Source organism: Natrix helvetica (assembly GCF_964273705.1).
Source record: "Natrix helvetica genome assembly, chromosome: 1".
Taxonomy (NCBI): domain Eukaryota; kingdom Metazoa; phylum Chordata; class Lepidosauria; order Squamata; family Natricidae; genus Natrix; species Natrix helvetica.
Window position 1 is genome coordinate 197,833,127 of NC_138548.1, and position 21,395 is coordinate 197,854,521.

The 21,395-nt window shown below is 39.3% G+C and overlaps 1 protein-coding gene across 1 annotated transcript in view; it reads right to left on the reverse strand.

The window, feature by feature from the left end:
- Window positions 1–21,395, reverse strand: part of CACNA1F (calcium voltage-gated channel subunit alpha1 F) — a 71,134-nt gene that overhangs the window by 23,000 nt on the left and 26,739 nt on the right. Inside the window, exons 19-33 of the mRNA XM_081967959.1 lie at window positions 21,211–21,292; window positions 20,537–20,591; window positions 18,419–18,479; window positions 16,156–16,285; window positions 15,295–15,424; window positions 15,072–15,131; window positions 13,493–13,599; window positions 13,237–13,324; window positions 12,830–12,937; window positions 10,415–10,467; window positions 9,737–9,883; window positions 7,715–7,916; window positions 6,408–6,566; window positions 5,656–5,766; window positions 4,516–4,599 (exon numbers count right to left, since the gene is read on the reverse strand). Coding sequence (XP_081824085.1) covers window positions 4,516–4,599; window positions 5,656–5,766; window positions 6,408–6,566; window positions 7,715–7,916; window positions 9,737–9,883; window positions 10,415–10,467; window positions 12,830–12,937; window positions 13,237–13,324; window positions 13,493–13,599; window positions 15,072–15,131; window positions 15,295–15,424; window positions 16,156–16,285; window positions 18,419–18,479; window positions 20,537–20,591; window positions 21,211–21,292 — 1,577 coding nt within the window. The remainder of the gene's footprint in view (window positions 1–4,515; window positions 4,600–5,655; window positions 5,767–6,407; window positions 6,567–7,714; window positions 7,917–9,736; window positions 9,884–10,414; window positions 10,468–12,829; window positions 12,938–13,236; window positions 13,325–13,492; window positions 13,600–15,071; window positions 15,132–15,294; window positions 15,425–16,155; window positions 16,286–18,418; window positions 18,480–20,536; window positions 20,592–21,210; window positions 21,293–21,395) is intronic.

A 21,395-nucleotide genomic window follows, 5' to 3' on the forward strand; every position in this document is an offset into this window, starting at 1 on the left:
ACCTTTGCTAACGCTAATAAACCTGGTAGGTGGTTGGCTTATACTTTGAGAAGGAACACGAATGATAGAATTATTGATAGAATTGAGTATGGAGGGAAGACGGTATATCAACAAGATTTGATTAAAAAATCATTTGTGGACTATTATGCTAAGTTATATGTACACGATAATATACAGAACAAGTCAGTAGATGATTTTTTGGAAGAAAAAAGAGTTACTAAAATATCTGTGCTTCAAAAGGCAAATTTGGAACGTCTGATAACTGCTGATGAGATCACTTTAGCTATAAACCAACTTAAACTAGCAAAGGCTCCAGGGACTGATGGTTTGACTGCAATGTACTATAAAACTTTACAACTGGAAATGATTGAATATCTTACACAACTTTTTTGTAACATACAGCAAGGCGGTAAAATACCCTCCTCATGGAAAGCGGCTTTTATCTCATTAATACCCAAAGATAAAGAGGGCCCTAAGAAACCAGAAGATTATAGGCCGATATCTCTTCTGAATACAGATTATAAAATATTTGCTAAGGTACTAGCCAACAGATTGATGCCGGTTATTCAAGAGATTATTCATCATGATCAAGCAGGATTTATTGAAGGCAGACATATGAAGGAGAATGTAAGGCAACTCATAGATTTAATTGACTATCTTGATAAGAATAAGCAGATCTCGGCAGCGCTGGTCTTCTTGGATGCAGAGAAGGCCTTTGATCGAGTGAACTGGAATTTTCTAACCAAGACTCTGGAAAAGATGGATATGGGACCACGATTTCGGCAGGCGATTGGAGCAATTTATCAGCAACAAAATGCACAACTTATTATTAATGGAAATCTGTCAACAACTTTCGAGATACAAAAAGGTACAAGACAAGGTTGCCCATTATCTCCATTGTTATTTATCTTAACTTTGGAAGTCTTGTTGAACGCAATTCGGGACTCAGAATCCTTAGATGGCATAACTATTAGGCAAAAGGAATATAGAACTAGAGCATTTGCCGACGATCTGGTTGTTACCCTTTCACACCCTTTGAAATCAATAATCCAGATGAAAAATATTATAGTAGAATTTGGCATGGTGTCTGGGTTTAGACTAAATCAAAACAAAACGAAAATGATGGTTAAAAACATGACAGAGTCTCAAAGAAAGAGATTTGAAAGTTTAGCAGGCTTTGAAATAGTCTCCAAGGTCAAGTATTTAGGAATACAAATTGCAGAATCAAACACAAAACTTTTCTCAAATAATTATGAAGTGTTGTGGCAAAAGATCCAGAAAGACCTTGAAGTATGGAAAAAGCTACAATTGTCTTTGCTTGGAAGGATCTCAGCAATTAAAATGAACATTCTACCTAGATTTATCTTTTTATTCCAGATGATACCGGTGCTTAAAACAGATAAAACTTTGTTAAATTGGCAAGCAACATTAAATAAATTTGTTTGGAAGGAGAAAAAACCGAGAGTAAAGATGAAGATTATGCAAGATACTCGTGAAAGAGGTGGCCTTAGACTCCCAAACCTTCGATTGTACTATGAAGCTGCGGTACTAACGCATGTAGCAGATTGGTTTGGGAAAACAAAAATGGATTTGCTGAATATAGAAGGCCATGATCTTGTTCTGGGATGGCATGCATATCTTTTTTATGAAGACAGGGTGGACAAAGTGTTCAACAATCACGTTCTCTGAAGTGCCCTGATGAGAGTATGGAAGAAGCACCGGCCCAATTGGGATTATAAAATACCGCTTTGGTTGGATCTTGCAGACACCATGGGGATTATGATTAAGTCACTCGGGGGTTGTTTATACAAAGATGTGCTTATCGCTGATGGGGATGAATGGAAGTTAAAAACTTTGGAACAACTGTTGGAAGAAGGAATTGTTTTAAATTGGTTACATTATATACAGCTACAGAAGAGATGGGAAGAAGATCGAAGGGTCGGTTTTATGGACAAAGAAGTGGATCTGATTAAGCAGATAAAAGAGACTGGCCCAAAACAAGTTAAAAGAATATATAATGTACTGTTAGAAAGAGATTCAGAAAGTGAATTGGTTAAGGATTGTATGATTAAATGGGCTCAGAATTTTGGTGAAGTTGTTATGTTGGAAACATGGGAAAGAATATGGGTTCAGAATGTTAAATTTACACAGTCACAGAATTTAAGGGAGAATTTTTATAAAATGTTTTACAGGTGGTATTTAGATCCTAAAAAATTATCATGCATGTACCCAAATGTTCAGCCAAAATGTTGGAGATGCGGGTGTCTAGATGCTACCTTTTTTCATGTATGGTGGACTTGTAACAAGGTTAAAGCTTTTTGGATAAAAATATGGTGGGTTATGCAAAATGTACTGAAAAAAAGAATACAATTTACTCCGCAAATGTTTTTACTGGGTATAGCTAAGGATCTTACTAAAGGGGAAACAAAATTGGTTCTGTATATGGTCACAGCAGCTAGGCTGCTGATTGCGCAACATTGGAAGAAAGATTTTTTACCGACAATTGGTCAATGGACTCAGAAAGTGGCGGGGTTTGCCGAAATGGCAAAAATTTCAGCTTTTTTAAAAGATCAGAAGCAGGAGAATTATACACAGGAATGGGCAAAATGGATTGATTATATACAGAATAAGTACCAGACTAGGAGGTATTATGTAGCCTTTAGCTAAGATTGTTTAGACTGATAGTTGATTAGAGTAAATAATACATGGGATGCTTGGAATCATTAGAGTGGTGTATAGTGGAAGTCAAGGGGGGGGGTTGAATGGGAGGTGGGGGTGGGTTAGGGTGGAGGGTGGGGTAATATATATGTATAAATATACTAGAAGATGGGATTAATGAAATATTATTTTAAGAGAAATTTATATTATGATTTATATATGTTAAATTAGTTTATTTATTTATTTATTTATTTATTATTCACACTTATAGACCGCCCCCTCTCCCGGAAAGGACTCGGGGCGGTGTACAGTCACTAAAATACATTCTAAAATACATACATAAACAATTAAATTAATACTGGTGAAGGAGGTTATGAGACTGTAATCGAATAATAAATATAATACGTTAAAAGCCTATAAACCCTTAAAACCCAATTAAAATAAATAAATCCCGGGAGGTAAAACTAAGACGGTGCCAGGCCAGCTGATTGAAATAGGTGAGTCTTTAACTTTTGCCGGAAGGAGCGGAGGTCGGTGGTGGTTCGAATGTCTGGGGGGAGGTCGTTCCAGAGGGTTGGGCCCATCACAGAGAAGGATCTACTCCTAGGTGTCGCCCGCTGGCATTGCCTGGCAGACGGCACCAGGAGGAGCCCCTCCCTGTGTGAGCGGATAGGTCGCAGGGACGTGTGTGGTAGGATGCGATCCTGCAGATAACTAGGTCCTCTGCCATGGAGCGCTTTAAAGATGGTAATCAATACCTTGAAACGCACCCGAAAGGCTACAGGTAGCCAGTGCAGCTCGCGCAGGAGAGGTGTTACGTGGGAGTAACGAGTGCTTCCCATAATAACCCGCGCGGCTGCGTTCTGAACCAGCTGCAGTCTCCGGATGCGTCCCAAGGGAAGCCCCATGTAGAGAGCATTGCAGTAGTCCAGGCGAGATGTCACCAGCGCATGAGTGACCGTGCGCAGGGCACTCCGGTCCAGTAGGGGGCGCAATTGGCGCACCAGGCGAACCTGGTGGAATGCCCCCCTTGCCACGGCTGTCACATGGTCCTCCATTGACAGCCGGGCATCAAGGAGGACACCCAAATTGCGCGCCCGCTCCACAGGGGACAACTGTTCGCCCCCTATGGCCAGCGATGGAGTCAGCTGGCTGAACCGAGGTGCCGGCAACCACAGCCACTCGGTCTTGGAGGGGTTGAGTTTGAGTCTGTTGTCCCCCATCCAGACCCCGACGGCCTCCAAACACCGGGACATCACTTCGACAGCCTCGTTGGGGTGGTTTGGGGTTGAAATATACAGCTGAGTATCATCAGCGTAGAGGTGGTATTCAACCCCAAAACCACGGATGATCTCACCCAGCGGCTTCACATATGCGTTGAACAGGAGAGGCGAGAGGACCGACCCCTGTGGCACCCCACAAGTGAGTGGCCTCAGGGACGACCTAGAAGAAGGGATTGATGGGCTATTATTATTCTAAGAGAAATTTATATTGTGATTGTTGGGAAGAGAGGGGGTACAATATGTGTATGAGTAATCTACTTTTAGACAGGGGGAGGGGAGGGGGTAAAATAATTGGTATAATATTTGAATTTCCTTTTTTTAGGGGGGGCTGGGGGGAGGGGAGGGGGTATAGTATCTGTATGGGATTCACACTGTATGGTGGGGGGCTTAAAGGGGGAAAATATGTTTGAATAAAACTTTTTCAATAAAAAAAAGCAATCAATCAATCAATCAATCAATCAAATAAGCATGCAGTATGACATATTCTGCCTCTTTCAACAGCTGTTCTGCAAATGAACTTCGACACCGCTCAGATAGCTTCTATGGGACAGGTATCATACTGGGGATCACTCACGTTGATTTCAGTAACAGCAATATCTACGATACTCCCAACCACAATCAGAGCATCAAAGGTATTCCAGGCATCAACAAAGTAGTGCTGCAAGAGAACAACAGAGAAAACCTCCAGAAGGAGCCAGTCAGAACTAATTCACATCCACTCACCCACCCACACCTATTTTATCTAACTGAGCAAAAATAGCAGGGGCCTGTCCTATTAGAACGGTTTGGCCTCTGTTTTCCCTTAGGCAAAATTCAAGGTAGAGTTTGGGTTATATAACGTCAAAATAACTGAAGCCCAATCTTTGGCAGAGCCTCTGCTTTCTTAAGATTTTTCAGATGTGTAGTGCTCCTGCTTCAGATTATTATTCATGTTGCAGAAAAGCCAGAAAGGGCACACAATGAGGAAACATAACCCTCTCTTTCCAGAAGCTTTTTACCATCTTAACAAAATTCAATCCTGGACAGATCAATTTTGTCCTTTGGGGCTCAAGACTGAAAGGTGGGGGAAGGTACAGGCACAATATCTTATTCAGCATTATTAACCAGCCTGAGTTGTTGGCATGGCTTGGTCTAAAAACCAAAAGGCATTAATGACACATTTTTCACCACCACCTATTCTGCTTGAAAGTGTAATCTTAAAGTATAAAAATGTATGTTGGGAAAAGGCTCCTGTGCTGCAATATTGAATACTTCAGAATTTAATGCAAAGATGTATGTCTATCTAGAAGGATATCCTAAATTCCTGAAGAGAATATGCACCAAATAAAAGCATTTTTACATGCAAAGTTTAAAAGTGGAGGGTTCTAGAGATCGGCAAAGCCACATATTTACCAGAACCTGAAAGTCTGGCAAATAATCTCACCCCCCTTCTCACATTGCAGCAGTAACTGAGCATATTGGAAGGAATGTTAGCATTTTCTTGGACTGAACACTGCACCATCAGGAATAAGGAGGTCCTCCAAAGGTAGCTCTATTTAAAAACTTGTAACAGGAGTTCCTCTCAACAAATTGTTATATATGATGCAGACGATTGAGGTAAGTAATCTTTTAAGTCTCTTAATGAAAATCCTTCAACACTTGATAGTGATAACCTGGTCTTGATCAAAGTGTTCTGGAGTTATGGTATGTGTTTACTTTTGCAAAACTCCCAAACCTTGGGTTTGAAGGCAATAATCTTCAGAAACATTTCAACAGTGAAGAGGCCCGTGAACACCATATTGAGCAGATCCATCACGTTATTAAAAGGCTCTGATTGTTCATAGTGCTGAAAGAAGAGATAAGGCATGAATAATACAGGAGAGTTTTGCAAATCTTGTGATTCAAGTGGGATTTGTTGAGAATCTCCTTATAATAAGAATGAATGCTGGACTCAAATGATCATCTTTCCTAGGTTCTTTAGAGTTTTCCTTCTTGTTCTAAAGTCACGCACATATAGGTTTGTGCAGATTATCCCATGGCCTTATTTTTGTCCTCTATTTTGCTGCTCTGCAGCTGAATCCCCAATTTCTGGGGCACCTCCAGTATCTCCACTTTCTTCATATGGCCTGGAGTGAATTTTCTCATAGTTTACCAATTCATTACATTCACTACTGAGGCCCCAAATATTAATTTTACATCTTTATTTTAGAACTATGTTTGTCTATTCATCTTACTGAAAATAAGTATTTCTATTCATATCTTATTACAGTAGTGATAACATGACTGCATTTTTCTGTACGCATTTGGATCCCATTTTTAATCTAAAGGTTCACCGCATGAATTCATTCCAGAAAGCGATGGGCCTTATTCATAGATTTATTTGTAACCCGCTTATCTATTCCCACCATTTCTAATTTTTTTTCCCTTAAAAAGGAAATAACTGGGCAGTGCCTTTTGATTTGTGGCACTATAAATGATGCTTCTCACCTGTACAGCCAAAGCAATAGTGTTCAGCAGGATTAGTACAAACATGATGTATTCAAAACAAGTGGAATTGACCATATACCAGAATTTGTACTGATATTTGTTCTTTGGAATATAGCGTTGTAAGGGTTGAGCCTTCAAGGCATATTCCACACATTGCCGCTACGGAAAAAGAAAAAGAAAGCAATTCAGCTGAGCAGTAAGAGAGAACTCCCCCACCAAATCTTTTGCACATTTCTTCAGCAACACCACGAGCTGCTAGCCTCAACAGTATTCACAACCTAAAGCAACATTTTCTAATTTTGTAAACCAAAGCTCCAATACACATGAAGAAGACTGGTATATGTCATTCCATGAGTGCTGAAATTCCTGATGCCATTTCTTTCTGCATACTAACAGTCTACTGTTATCTACTGACAAAATTCCAAATACAATATGCCTGCACTTTCCTGTTCTTTATTCTGTTATGAGGGGTGTTATTGCGGGATAGGTGTTATTTGGATTTGAATTATTATTAGGTGATCTGGTTATAAGCAATTCACGGGAAACAAAAAACTCTGATCAGACCTCATACCAAAAAGTTATTGCAAAAATAATTATTTGTTACTTTCAAAAATCAGAAGACCTAACTATAGTGTTTTTTTCCTTTGTTCTGCCTTTTTTTAATAAAAGGAACCCAAAATGGCTCACATGACTGCTACTTTTTCCAATTTGCTATGGCTGTATATTCTCCCTCAATAAATAAATACAAGTAATAAAACATGCATGACTTTTCAAACTCCATCTCCTTTTCCCAATGATAACACTTTTGTACTAATGTATATTATTAGAATGCATTCTAAACCTGATGAATACTGGATTGTATTTATTAAGGAGTGTTCTCAGAACAAAAACAATTAATACATAGGGGTAAAACAAAATACTTCAGAAATGAAAAGTATTTTTTATTCAGTGTGGAAAAATGGAGAGAATGATTTCATTCTTCTCAGTACAAATGGCAAAACTGAGGAGGGAAATAGTAATTTGATCCCCATTAAAGGTAGGTGAATGGGACGTAGAATGGCAAAGTCCTTGATCACTGTGAATGAGTAATTATGGGAGTAAACTAATCGTTCTAAATATGATGGAACTGTGTGATATTCGGAATTCTCAGCCAATGTGGCTTTCTTACAGTTGCAATCCCAACACAACATAAAGATTATCAAGTTGGGGAAAGGTGGACTAAGCCAATGTCATTTGGAGAAGGGAAAAATGGAATCTGAAATGTTATTTCACAAGCAAACCCAAGGAGTTGGGTATTGGAATGCTACCTGGTTCTTGTCCAGCTCACAGTTTTTGTATTCCTGCTCTCCTTGGGCCCGGAAAGTGATGATGACAAAGCCCACAAAAATATTCATCATGAAGAAGGCAATGATGATGATGTAGACAATGAAGAAGATGGAGATCTCCACCCGGTAATTGTATATTGGTCCTTGGTTTTCTGCATTGGCATCAATAGCTTTGTACAAGAGCCTGGCATAGATTAGATGGTGGCAAAGAAAGTGTAAGAGGGTGCATAGCAGGAATGGAGAAAAAGAAATGGTTTTTTTAAAAAACAAACTCTTTTTTTAATTTTTTTGTTACATATTTTGACTTCTTTTATAAACAAAGTGTTGCCGGGGTTTTCCCAATTAACATCTTCTCATACGTATCATTCATTTTACATCATATTTCTATTTCCAATTTCAGCCGTATTATTTTCTTTCCATATTTTCCATCTTAAGTTTAATTTCTTCTTAATAAATAATATCATTATTTGCCCCTCCAAATTAATCAAATTTAACATTTCATTTTCATCTGTTATTCTATTTTACTATAGATAACACATATCCTCAGATTTAATTTTTGTATAATAAACATTTCACTTAGGTAATTATCCACAATTAATAGTATTAATCTATTTCCCTCATATCATATTAACTACATACCATTAACAATGTTAACATATTTCATTTTATTCTACTGATAAATTCTTTTCCTTCTTTCCTTCTTTCCTAACCATTTTCTCTTGGTCTCTCAGAAACTTCACTTCTTTTATGTTCTCTTCTTTCCACCCATTCACCTAGCTTTTGCTTTTGCTTTTTCTTGTTTTTGTAATTTCTATATTTTATCTTCCCAATCTTTTTTCTCCCTTTTGATTCTATTGTTTCGTAGCTTTCCCCGGATTTTTTCCCTAGAAATGAGTTTTTTTGAAGACCTTCAATCAATGCCATGGTAAGAATACTCCTGAGGACTGGACACTGGGGATTCAGGGGAAGACATTCTGCCCTGCTTGTAATTCTTTGTGGAAGCATTTAGCAATTACTGTGGATACAACACTCCAAACTGGGGTCATGGCTTGTCTTAATTGCTAGAACCCCAGAAGAAACCATTATTTCTAGTTGTTGTTTGAGGAATGGTCAGGACAAAGCATGATGGCTGAGTCCTGCAATCAATAAGAACATACTCAAAGTCCCAAAAGACGTGAGCATTTTCTCTCTTCAGAAAAGTTTCAAACCAAGAATTACAGAATTCAGGGTTATCTGCTGGTCTATAACTAAATAAAGATGGATTGATTGAATTCAAGGTTCCAAATAAGTTCAGGATGTAAGATATTGCTCGGATATCTTATATTACATGTCCCACATCTGACTCAGCATATCTGCTCAAGAAACAGAAGGAACCAATGCAATTCCATCCTGCAACCTAATTTTCAGCCTGAACAATTTAACGTCACTCTTACTGCTCTTTTCTCACTGATGACCCAATTCCTCTGGATTCAGGTTGTCAGGAAAATAAATAAATACTTACATACATACCCACTCTGGGATAAGCAACATTACAAAAAGCACAGAAAAGAGTTATTTATAAAAATAATAAAGGCTGGATTTAGAGGGGAAAAAAATCAGGATTCAATTAAATTATTGAAGCCTCTAGCACTTTGTCTATATCTGCTTGTGAAACGTGGAATACCTCAATGGGGCCCTTCCATCCTCTTGGTTTAATCAAACATGGTCTTTTTTATAACCATAGAAAGGTGGCAGAGTATTCAAAGAGGCAAAGGGAAGAAGGAAAGAGAGGAGAGAATTCTTTTTTGTGGTTTTTGTAGTCATACATCTATCTCTGTTCCTGAAGAGAGGATGAAAAAACACCAACTACCCCTCATTTTGGGGCATTCTCTTACTACACTTCTGAGCTAAGCAAGAAGTTATCTAAACAGCTGCTTAAAATGAAAAATGTTAAGACATCGGGGAATGGCAAACATCAAATAGATATGCATATACTCTGAGCATAACCTCTACAGAGTAACTCACGCTGGCCATCCCTCAAAAGTGGAGACAGTAAAGAGAGCCATCATGCCTGACAGCACATTGTCAAAGTTGAAGTCACTGTTGAGCCACATGCGCTCACGCACCATTGGGTGAGCCACATCCCCATCCTTGTACACAATGAACGTGCCTCTGGATTTGGGAGGAAGAGAAGGAATGGAAAATGGACAGAAGAAGGAATATGGTAGTTTTGAATCAATTGGATAGTAGATTATTCATATCCATTGAATTTGCAACTGTACATTTAAAATGATTGCAAATTGCTTTTAAGCAATTTAAATATAGAACAAACAAACAACAAACAAGTATTTATGTAATAGAGCTAAAAAGAATATGCAATTATCTGGCAATTAAGTCATTAAATTTTAGCTTCCAGCTCTGATCTCACTACAAGTATACCTGGGGACCAATCATTAATATAAGCATGAATTGAGTTTTTGTCATTCTGCTACTAGTAGTAAACAGTAGCACTACTGGAATCTGCTGGAATCAGCAGTGCTCACAAAAGGTCCTAAAATGAATCAAGGGAATATGGCAGGACCAAGATCAAATCCATTTTTTTTATTCAGTTATTTCAGTGCAAAGCTACAACACTGATGATACAGGGAGTTCTTTATCAGTCTCCTACTCAGGTACTCTTATTAGAGCAGATTTTATACTTACTTGCACTCAACTGGGGTATGCTTGGCCTCATCTGTGCAGCTATAGAATTTGCCCTGAAGATACAAGGATAAAAAAGGAAGGCAGTCACAAGAGAGGGATTTTTCTTAGAAAACTATCTGTCTAGTCTCTTGGAGCTTACAGAAATTCAGAGGAAATGCTTTATATATCAGTTCACATAGGAACAGCCTTTAAACAGTTCAGACTGAAGTTCTTCATTATGAGCAGTTGTGAGGTCTTTTCAATCTATGGACTAGGTATCGAGGCGAGTGTCTCCCTATCCAATCCATAGAATCCCTTATTTATTTCCATTTGTACCACTATTATTATATATATCACCAACTCTTTAGACTATATTATCATATTGTCTTTGGTAAATATTCCCAATAATATTGTGAATGTTAGAGAGACGGGCTGTTAAGAAGGATGAAATATAAATAAATTATTTTAATACCCTGATTTATACAGTCAGTCAATCAACCTATCTACTTACTTACCTACCTATCTACCTACCATATATACCACTAGAATCCCAAGATCCTACTAAAAAACCACTATGAAACAATAGAGATAAAAACATGTTTAATAAGGATCAAATCAATTACGGATATAATTTCAACCATCAGGCAAAAACACCAGTAGAAGGCAATTTCCACTTGCAAAGACCTGCACAATACCTCTAACTTTGCAGCTTAAAAAATATGCCAAGAATATCACTACTGTAGTCACCACTGCAAGACTTTTCCCTAGGTTGGTTACCCCATAACCAGGAAACATTATCCCAGGGCCATGCCAATCTTACTTCATGTAGGAACCTGCAACATTCCCATCCAGGTCAAATATATTAAACTGGTTGTTTCTGCCCAGAGAAGGAAGTTATGCTTTGCACTGTACCCAGAAGCCTACTGGCAGAAAGGCCATGCAGCATTCAACAAAGAGATGCAATTCTGCCATAATTGCTCTCAACCTTCAGCATGGGCGCTGTTGCATTCTGAACTAGCTGCAGCTTCTGAGTAATCTTCAAATATAGCCCCTTGTCATGCACTTTACAATAGTATCCATAGATGGAGAGGAGGCATAATTACTGTTGCCAGATCCTCCAGTTCCAGGGCCATGAATGATTCATCAGGTAAAGCTAGACCAAGGGACTTCTGGCCACAGCTCTTACCTAGCCATCAAGCAGCAGCTATGAGCTTAAGAGAACACTCAGCTCATGGATCTGCTCCCTTTATTCCATCTACAGCAGCAACTATTGCAGCAGACATAGCCAGATGGCCTCGTTTTGTTTTGATTGAAGCTCTGCTGGCTTCATTTCATCAAAATCTCCAGCATTGAGTCAGGATCTTAACATTTCCCATTTAAGTCAGCATGGCAATGTGTAACTGGATATCACCAGCTTAATGATACCTCATAATGAACCAATGGAGGTACACTCTCCGGGGCCTTATAAAGATTTATCAAAGACCACTGGAAGGGTATGTGCAACTACAAAGGGGAAGAGAAAGGTTTATCCTAAGGTTCTTGTTGTTGCCACAAGACTGCTGCTGAAAATCGGCAGATCTGTGTGTGGAGGGCTTCTTTCCCTCCATTAAATTTAGACCCACAAAATTGTGCTGGGAAAGCTATTATCCCATTGTGTCCATATCCCACTCATTGTCACTGAGCTGTGGCTGGTAGGAGCAAGGAAATAACATGCATGAGCATAAGTATAAGAATGCTGAATTAAGAGGTAGGGCAGTCTGATGTCAAGCAATAAGACTAATAACTCTTTCTACATTTTATTTTTCATTCATCTCTATACTTCTTAGTCTATCTAGTTGATTCCTTCCTCTTTCTTATTTTCAGTTCTTACTCTTCTGCCCTCTGTACCTCAACTGGGCCCAGCATGTTGCTAATCTCTGCTCGGGCCAAATCCCAAACTTTCATGTAGGATTACAGAATGTGGGAGTGGAAGGGACCATAGAGGTCATTCAATGTATCTTCCTGTTTACTGCAGAAATCCAAATTAAATTATCACTGACGTGGCTGTTCAGCCTCCAAAGGCAGGGACCATTGAAAAGTTCTTAAATGGTCTCTGCCTTAAAGAGTTCTCAGAAATGTATTACAAAAATGTTTAAGTTTCCTGTGTAACTAGCTATGGTGTTTGTTATTGTGTTTCCTTTAATTTTACTTGAGTCTTAGGTTTTTCTTGGTGACATCTGCAACTGCAGATAAATCAAGAAGCAGGCATAGGACTTGTTGCTAAGGTGATGTGTTTGGAAAAGTGTTTAGGCAAAATCGAAAGAAGCCCACCCACACATGCTCCGTGAGTTTGGTCATCACTCAGTATATTCTTGATCGTTCCAAGAACACATATCTGTCTTCCATGCTCACTTCACCTCAGTCACCCATTGAAATGTTAAATACTGTATGTCTTACCTTGAATAGCTGAACGCCAATACAAGCAAACATGAATTGCAGCAAGGTGGTGACAATCATGATATTTCCGATGGTGCGGATTGCTACGAACACACATTGTACCACATGCTGTTTGGGAGACACAGAGAGAGGAAGACAATACACTTTTCAGCCCTTATGTCATCTGAAGAACCAAGAGGGAGTGGGACAGAGAGAGGGCCCACCCATTCACAGCTTACATGCACTCCTATGTGAAGAAAGAAATGGATGGGTCTATTCAGTTCTGCTTTTTAAGACAGCTTTCTCCAGCCCAGGGCCTCCTAGATGCATTGGGCCGCAATTCCTACTTAGCATGGCCATATCTAGAAAGCACCAGATTGGGAACATCGCTCAAGAACCAGCATCTATTCTTTTAGATAAGTCCTCACCTTCAGCCCTTTGGCTCGGTTGATGGCTCGGAGAGGACGGAGTACCCTTAGTACTCGCAAGATCTTCACCACAGAGATGGCACTGGAGCTGAGGCAGAAACAGGGAGGCAGGTATAAGAGCCAATACCTAATACCCAACCATTTGGGCCCACTTTTCAAATGGGATGCCCAGAGCTTAATGCTGCTCCTTCTTAATCCGTTTGGCTCTTTGTCAGGGAGCATACTTATCCTTTGCATATCCTGCTTTCCAACTTACTGGATGCCAAAAGAGATGAGTGAGACACTGACAACAAGCAGATCCAGGAGATTAAACCAGTTCCGGCAGAATGAGCCCTTGTGCAGGAAGGCACCATATGAAGTCATCTGTAGATAGAGATGTCAAAACAGCTGTGTCTCTCTCCCTTCCTCTCATAGGTGTTGTGAGAATGAAGTAACTTGGAAATGAATGCCTGGTTATTTTGCTGTAAGTGACTGCTTCATAAAACAAGTCAGCTGTATGCAAGAGATCGCTCCCCTCCCGCAAGGTCCATAAAGACATTTCCGTTAGTTCTACAGGCTGTACTGGTTGGTATGTTTCTCTGTCCCTGAACAGATGGTATATGTCAACACTGTATTGGAACAGACCGACATCACACCCATATATAGAGAACACAGAAATAGGTGCAATCTCATGGATATTGCAATTATATTTTTACAAAAACAGTTATATATTTGCAATTATGTTTTAAAGAAGACAGGTTATTTCTGATTAGGCTTATAAAGATATGCTTCACAAAGTATGAGCAATAAACTCTCAGAACTCGAGGGATGCCTTAATAGGACTTCCTGAATCAGATGGACCTCCATGCCTTGTACAAAATCCTACCTCTTTCCATGGACAACAAATATATAGCAAGATTTTTAAAATATGTAGATAAATACAGAGGCTTAGGACAGTATTTTAGTCTCGGAATAGTGGACTAAATGCAACATTAAACATACATCAAATAAATATTTGATCTCTTCTGATATTTCTGCCCACCTCTCGTGGCACATCAGATACATTCTATCCTAGAGGAGTTATCCATTACAATTATAAAGAAGAGGGTATTCTCAAGTTCTCAGATGGTGCAGCTCAGACTTAAGAATGCAAACATGTTGAGGTAGCTGTAGTCTTCCAAGTCCAGAATTGTTTATAAATACACGTTAAATAGCAAGAGAAATAAGCATTTGGATACTTAGTACAGAAACAGAGAGTTCTCATGCCTTGCCATTTATTCTTGGAAATTCTGGATCTCTATCCCAATTACATTTACATTTTTACAGTCTCTAGAACAGTGATGGCGAACCTTTTCGGCACCAAGTGCCCAAACTGGAACCTCCATGCATGTGCGTGTGCTGGAGTGACGGAAACCAGAAGACCAGCTGACCGGCACACGCATGCCTGTTGTTTTGGCTGTTTTCAGCCTGGTTTTTTGGGGTCAAAAAAGGCCCTCAAAACAGCCTGAACGTGGCGCAAAAAATGGCTGGAAAACAGCCTGTTTTTTGGCTGTTTTTCAGGACATTTTCCAGCCCCTGTGAAGACCAGCTGGCCGGCACAGCTGGCAACAGTGCACGTGCCCACAGAGAGGGCTCTGCGTGCCACCTCTGGCACATGTGCCAGAGGTTCACCATCACGTTCTAGCAGTTCATTCTGTAGTTTTCTTCAACCCACACATCTGCTTCCTGCCCTATAGTTTTATCCACAAGGCTATCTGAGTGATATCGTGGCCTCTAGGATGCATGTTTCATTTCTGAGTTGATAGGCTTTCCCCTTTCTTTGCTCCCTTTGCCCTTACTCCACTTAGTCTTAGTACCTTAAGCAAGATCTCAACAGTGAAGATAGACGTGAAGGCATAGTCAAAGTAGCCCAAAATCTGAGTAATGGGAGAAAAAAAAGGAAAGGAAAAAAAGCTGAAATATAAAAGCCAAAGAGCAGAGCGAGCAAGAGAGACAAGTGTGTGGATGAAGGAAAAGAAGGCCTTTTTTTTGCCTCCACCTCCTTTCTTCCATTCTTTAACAACATGGGTCATAGCTTACATTGTTGCGGAAGGAGTGTGCTCGGATGGGATCTTCAGCTGCCAAAGAGATGCTGCTAAGAATGATGAAGACAAGGATGAGATTGGTGAAGATGTGATGGTGGATCAGTTTGTGGCATCCAACACGGAGGCTAGTGGAAGAAGGGAAGGCAGTAAGCTAATAACATAAGGCAGAACTGACCTGAGATCCAAATTCCAAAAATCAAGAGGTGATGCTCTGGCGCTTAAAAAAAAGTGTGATAGAACACACATGGAATTTAAAACAAATAAGGGCGAAATATGAATGGTAAATTTGGAGAAAACTCTGTGACCACAAAAGCAGCCCTAACATATAGCAAAGCCATTGGAGGGATGTACATTAAAATACGTTGGTGGTATAGCAATCTCCTGAAATATCAAATGCCAGGAAATGTTGAACCTACATCAGAAGCAAAGGACTTGGTACCTTTTCTTGCACTAACAAGGAAGGTATTGAAGTAAACTGGGCTGTGCAACAAGATAACCTGGGAAACCATAAATGAAGGGGACTGCAGTGCATCAGCCCAGTCAGTCTTGAAGGCAGAAAGAATCTGGTTGACTTTGTATCAATGATGCTTCAGATTGGTTCCTCAGCCTGAGCAACTGGTCACTAGAAAAGCCATCCAGCCCCTTCCTCCAGTCTACCTGCTGTTGACTTGACTTCTGTCTCCCCAAATACAGTAGTAGTTGGATTTTGACTAGACAAAGATTATGTTCCCTTTTCTGAATCTTCTAACTGACAAATTGTCAGAAATCTGGACCTCACTCTACAATTTTTATAGCTGAAGTCACATTCCCATTGAGCCAAAAGATATTCCCCCTATTTTCCACTTTGTATACTCACGGGTTTGTCTGACTAAGGCAAAAAAAGGCGCTTCCATCAGGAATTGGTACAACTTTCTCCTTGGAAGTGTCTTCCAGTTTGTCTAGGTGGGACTCTGCCAAGCTCTGCTGATCTGCCACCTCTTCCTCTCCTAAAGAAAAGGAGACTCCAGTTTTGGATAATCAATTTTATAATGATAGACATGTGCACAGTGCATTAGAGTAAGATAGATAAATTTCTGTCCCCAAAGAGTTTATAATTTAAAGTACAACACTGGAGGAAACAGTAATTAAAAATATGGAAGTAGTCAGGTGGGGATGGGTGGGAATGGTTAAGTTAGGCTAAACATCTGAACAATGAAGAGATCCAAGGAGTTATGCAAAGAATTAATGCAAAATATGAGATTGGAAAGGAGAGACACATGTTAAAATTCTAGAAAAGCAGTCATAGTCATAGCAGAGAGCAAGAAAGAGCAAAGTCCTTGAAATGAACAGAAATCTTTGGATATATCATGACTTACTAATATTCAAGTTAAAATCAGCTTGAGACTATCTCCCAAAATAGCTGCAGCCTTGAGTTAAGCAAATGGCAGTCTCTAGGCAGGAATCTTAGCTTATTTATCTATATATTTTGTATAGTTGCTGGCCCTTCTAGAAAGCCCATTTTCCAAGCCAGGCATTGGACTTAAAATGAACTATGTAAGAGGCAATAAAGATGAAATTTCAGAACAGAGTTGTCTCTTTATGCTTTTCATAAAGTACAGCCAGAGCGTAAATTATCGGTGTGAGCTGTCCAAGGTCCTGCAACCTTAACAAAGGCCTGTTTTTATTCTCCTGCCATGTAATCTTCTTCCTGGTATCAGCAGAGCAGGTGAAACTAATGAAGCCTCAACAAGTGAAACCAGGAGAGGTATATCAACTGAGAATGGTGGAGAGTTGTAGCAAAACTTTGAAAAGTTTGTTCCCAACCAAGAATGGATAGAAAGCTAGTTTGATATAACCTCTCCATGTTCCTAGTCAGGAAACCAAGTCCTGTATCCAACTGCTTAAAAAGCATTATTTTCTCCTGGAATGGTCAATGGCCAAAGAAACAATAAATGTTATCACCAACGAAAACATAAACTATTCATATTTACTAGGGCCAGCTTTTCCCTTCCAGCTTTTACTTATCCTAAATAAAAGACTATTTTAACCTTGACTCTAAAGAGACTTTCCAAAACATAGTTAATGGGTACCCACACACCCCGAGTATCTACACTACATTTTTGAGATCCCTCTGCCAGATTTCTAGTAGCAAATTTGCACATTTAGAGAAAAGAAAGATACATCTTTATTCTTGTTTAAGGTAAATGCAGGAAAAAAGGCACAGATAAGGGGAACAAAGCATCAGCCTTTCAGGCAGTGACCCTTAGTGGAAGAAAAGAAGTGCTACAGGAAGCATTCCTCATCTCTGAAGTTTTTAAAGGTGGAAATGTGTTATAATTGTGTCATCTGAAACAATGACATAGTTCAAGATTGGAGCAATTATGGGTATCTGCCTGTGCCTAACTTACATGTCCCTCCAAATTCTTATTATTATAGGATGTTATTGGTATATATAAAAATTTGCCAACTAACAGCAAAAAGGGAGGTCCTTGAATTTCAACGCATAATCAATTTATATCATTTCTCTTCCTTTTTTTCTTGCAGTTAGCGGCTGTTTCACATGTGAGGATTAAATAGCCCAGAGAAACTGAAAAACTAAAGGTTTTTTCAAGTTCCCTCTCTGGAAAACATAAATAGCTCTTTGTTTCAGTTTAGTAGAGGGTTGTCAAACTGGCAGCCCACGGGCCGAATGCTTCATGCACAGGCCACGCCCACCCAAGCTCTGCAAAGGGAAAAAAGTCACGAAACGTCATGTGACGGCAACATGACACTGCGAGTTTGACATCCATGGTCCCAGAGTCATATGCAACCTTTGCAGCAATCTAGCTGAAGTCTAATTGCAAAAGCCCATTGCAAAAGGTCAGTTCAGGTCTCTATTAATAGGTATCTGTTCTTCCCCTGAATTACTTGGCTTGGAAGAGAGAAAATAAGATTTCAGAGAGAAAGAGGAGAGAATGAGAGTGAATATCTCCAGGGACTTCAGTTGTGACCCTTTCAACTTCTTTCTTCAACCTGCCTATCACATGGCTCCCAATAGACTATCAATAAGAGAATGCAATGCTCACCCACAAACAACCTCACCCTTATGTAGGGGCTACAGTCTTTATGACTTTATCACAGTACTAGAATCCCTTTTTTACCTGCTCCTTCATTGCCTTCTTCTACAGCCTCCTCCTCCTCCTCTTCCTCACCACCTTCTACCTGTAAAGAAAGAAATCAGGGAGGTCCAATGTGGAGAGGTATTTTAATGAAAGAGAGACTCATCCCCAAAGTTTCCCAATTATTTCAAGGAAGTGCATAAGAACAACCTGGGCAGAGAAAGGTGTGCAAACATGGAAGGACACAAAAAACAATGAAAAATGAGCATACATTTCTCTTACAAAATCTTCCCCTTGCTGCCAGATATACTACATGTTTCTTATTCACATACATGCTATGCTTGTATCTAAAGCAGGAGATGGGGATATAAATAGTTGGTGAAATGAGACATTTCGGTGAGGGGAGGCTGACAAAAGAGCCGGAGGCAATAAATGCAACGAGCTAAAGGCAAGACCTTAATTCCCCACTGCAACTTCTTACTTGAAAATTAGTTGTTTTCTAATTTACTCTATCTGGATAGCATAATATCAAAGAAGACTGAAGTATGGCCTATCGTGCAATAAAAACGGTTGGATTGAATTTGGTTAAAAATGGACATTTTGCCAAACATAAGGCTGATTATAGATTATGGAAGGCACACAGAAAACTGTTCAAGCTACCAATAAGTTGAAGATGGAATCACCACACAGACTAACAATGCAAAAATGGCAGAATTGACTTGTTTGGTCACAGATAACAAGTGCTTTTATAAAAGATTGGCAACTACTTATATACTTTTTGATGAAAATGGAAAAAATGAACTCATGTATAGATTTGCTATTCAATCAATCAAAGAGACAGATAAGAAACTTCTCTGTGGCTGCTGTAAAGATTAGAAGTTGCTTCTTTATGGACTTTTGTTCATGGGGAACTGAAGACGTGCTTGAAAAAATTACATTGCAGCTGAAATTCACAGCTTGATACAGACTCCGGACCAATTGGAGAAAGGAGAGAGTGTGAGGTAGTCTGCACACAATTTGGACAGCTGCTCCTTATGAGTAAACTACAGTTGAGCCACTGGGAGTCAAGGGATTACATCTAAGCTCATAATCGTAATTAAGGATTCAAGTTTGGCTGATCCACATTTTTAATCGCTTTGGAATTCATTTTTTATTGCTTTTTAATATTGAGAACCTCTGGAATGGCAAGCTTTTATGGACTTCACTGGGTGACTTTCCTTCAGTCCATTACTAAAGACGCTTTAAGTACATATTTAATTGTTTTCTTTTTTCTTTTTCTGAATTAACAGCAAAAGAGTGATTAGAGTGAGAGTGTTGATTTAAGAAACTATAGTAGTTACAGTGTGTTGCTATCTCTGGTAATTTTTATTGGATTTTTCTTGATTAGATTTGAAAGATGACATTTGCAGCATTTGTTTAATAATATACATGAGATATAAATGTAAAAGAAAGGAATTCAATTGGATTAATTAGATCAAGTTTATAATAGATAGGTTGTTATTTCTGGCAACCTTAATAGGTTTTTGCTAACTAGAAGGGAGTGAGGTTTTAAAGATGTGCTTATATAATATGGTTTATATTAGCTTTATCTGTACATGTAATTTTGTTTTTTAAAAACAACAGTTGCTACTTTATATATTTTTTTTCTCAACTTGGACTGGTTTTTCCATTTCTTCTTTTATCTTTCATTTCATTTTATTCTTAATTTCACTCTAGTCTATATAATTTCAAGTGTATCTTTTCCTTATGTGACAATGATAGACAGACAGACAGACACAGACAGACAGACAGTCAGACAGACATTGTTTTGTTTGGATTAAAAATGAGCTGGACGGGAAAAAGTGGATTTTTCTTGTGTTTGCACTAAGTGCTATTTGTTGGAAGTAGTAGTACATAACCATGGAATTCCCTCCACTTGGAAACTAACAAAATCTGAGAAGGTATCTGTTGCAATGCTGCTGTTTCCAACTAGATGTAGTTGACACCCTTGCCTAACATAAATTGTGTTGTTAAGACTCTTGTCTTATAATTTCTAGGCTGCCTGAAGTCCAACACCTCTGGAGGGTATCACTTGGGAGGGCAACATTAAAATTTGAAACACTTATCCAGGGAACTTGGATCAGAACCTAAACTCCTGCATTCGGTGTGTTTGGACCTCACCTTCAGAGTTTTCTTCTCTTCCTCTTTGTTCTGTTCTCCCTCTGCTGGTGCCTGTCTGCATTGCAACAAGAAAGGCAGTGGTGGGAAGAACGTTAAAGGACAAAAAAGGAAAGGAAGACATTAGACTTTATCTTGCATTTGCCATCTGAGTTTCTCAGTATTCTTCTATACTCAAACCCCATTTAATGAAACGCTTCTTGCATTTATTGCCTTCTTAAATTGGAGTACTGTACATTCCAAACTTTTACTTAAACAATCCTACTGCAGTATAAATGACCTTACATGATGGCTTATAGCAGGAGTCCCCAAATCCCGGGCCACAACCACTACTGGGCCACGGCCTATTTGGAATCAGGCCGCATGAGCTGTGGGCCAATGTGCATGTCTGCAGTTCGACTAGGGCAAGCAGTGGGCTGCCCTGCATGCATGTGTGCGTACTGGCCCACCGTTTGCGCAGGTCAAGTTGTACACATGTGTGCATGCTGGCCCGCCACTCATGCAGCCCAGTTCCCCTCTCTCCAAACCTTCCCCATCCAGGCTGCCAAGTCACAAAGATTGGGGACTGCTAGTTTATAGCAGTAAAACAAACAATTTGACAAAGTTACAAATCAAACAGCTATTAACTAGTTGAATTTCTTTCCCATCCTGCCCTCCCTCACTTAGGCTATGCTCACTTCTCTTCTTTGGAGGAATTAATATCGTCTCCATCAGCAAGATTGTCCACTGCAATAGCCAAGAAGACATTGAGTAAGATATCTGAGGTGAGAAGTTTAGAGAAAACAATCTGACATAAGAGGAACTAATTCAATTTGAAGACACTTGAAGAACAGTTTTGTAGCCCAATTAAAGATCTAAAGGT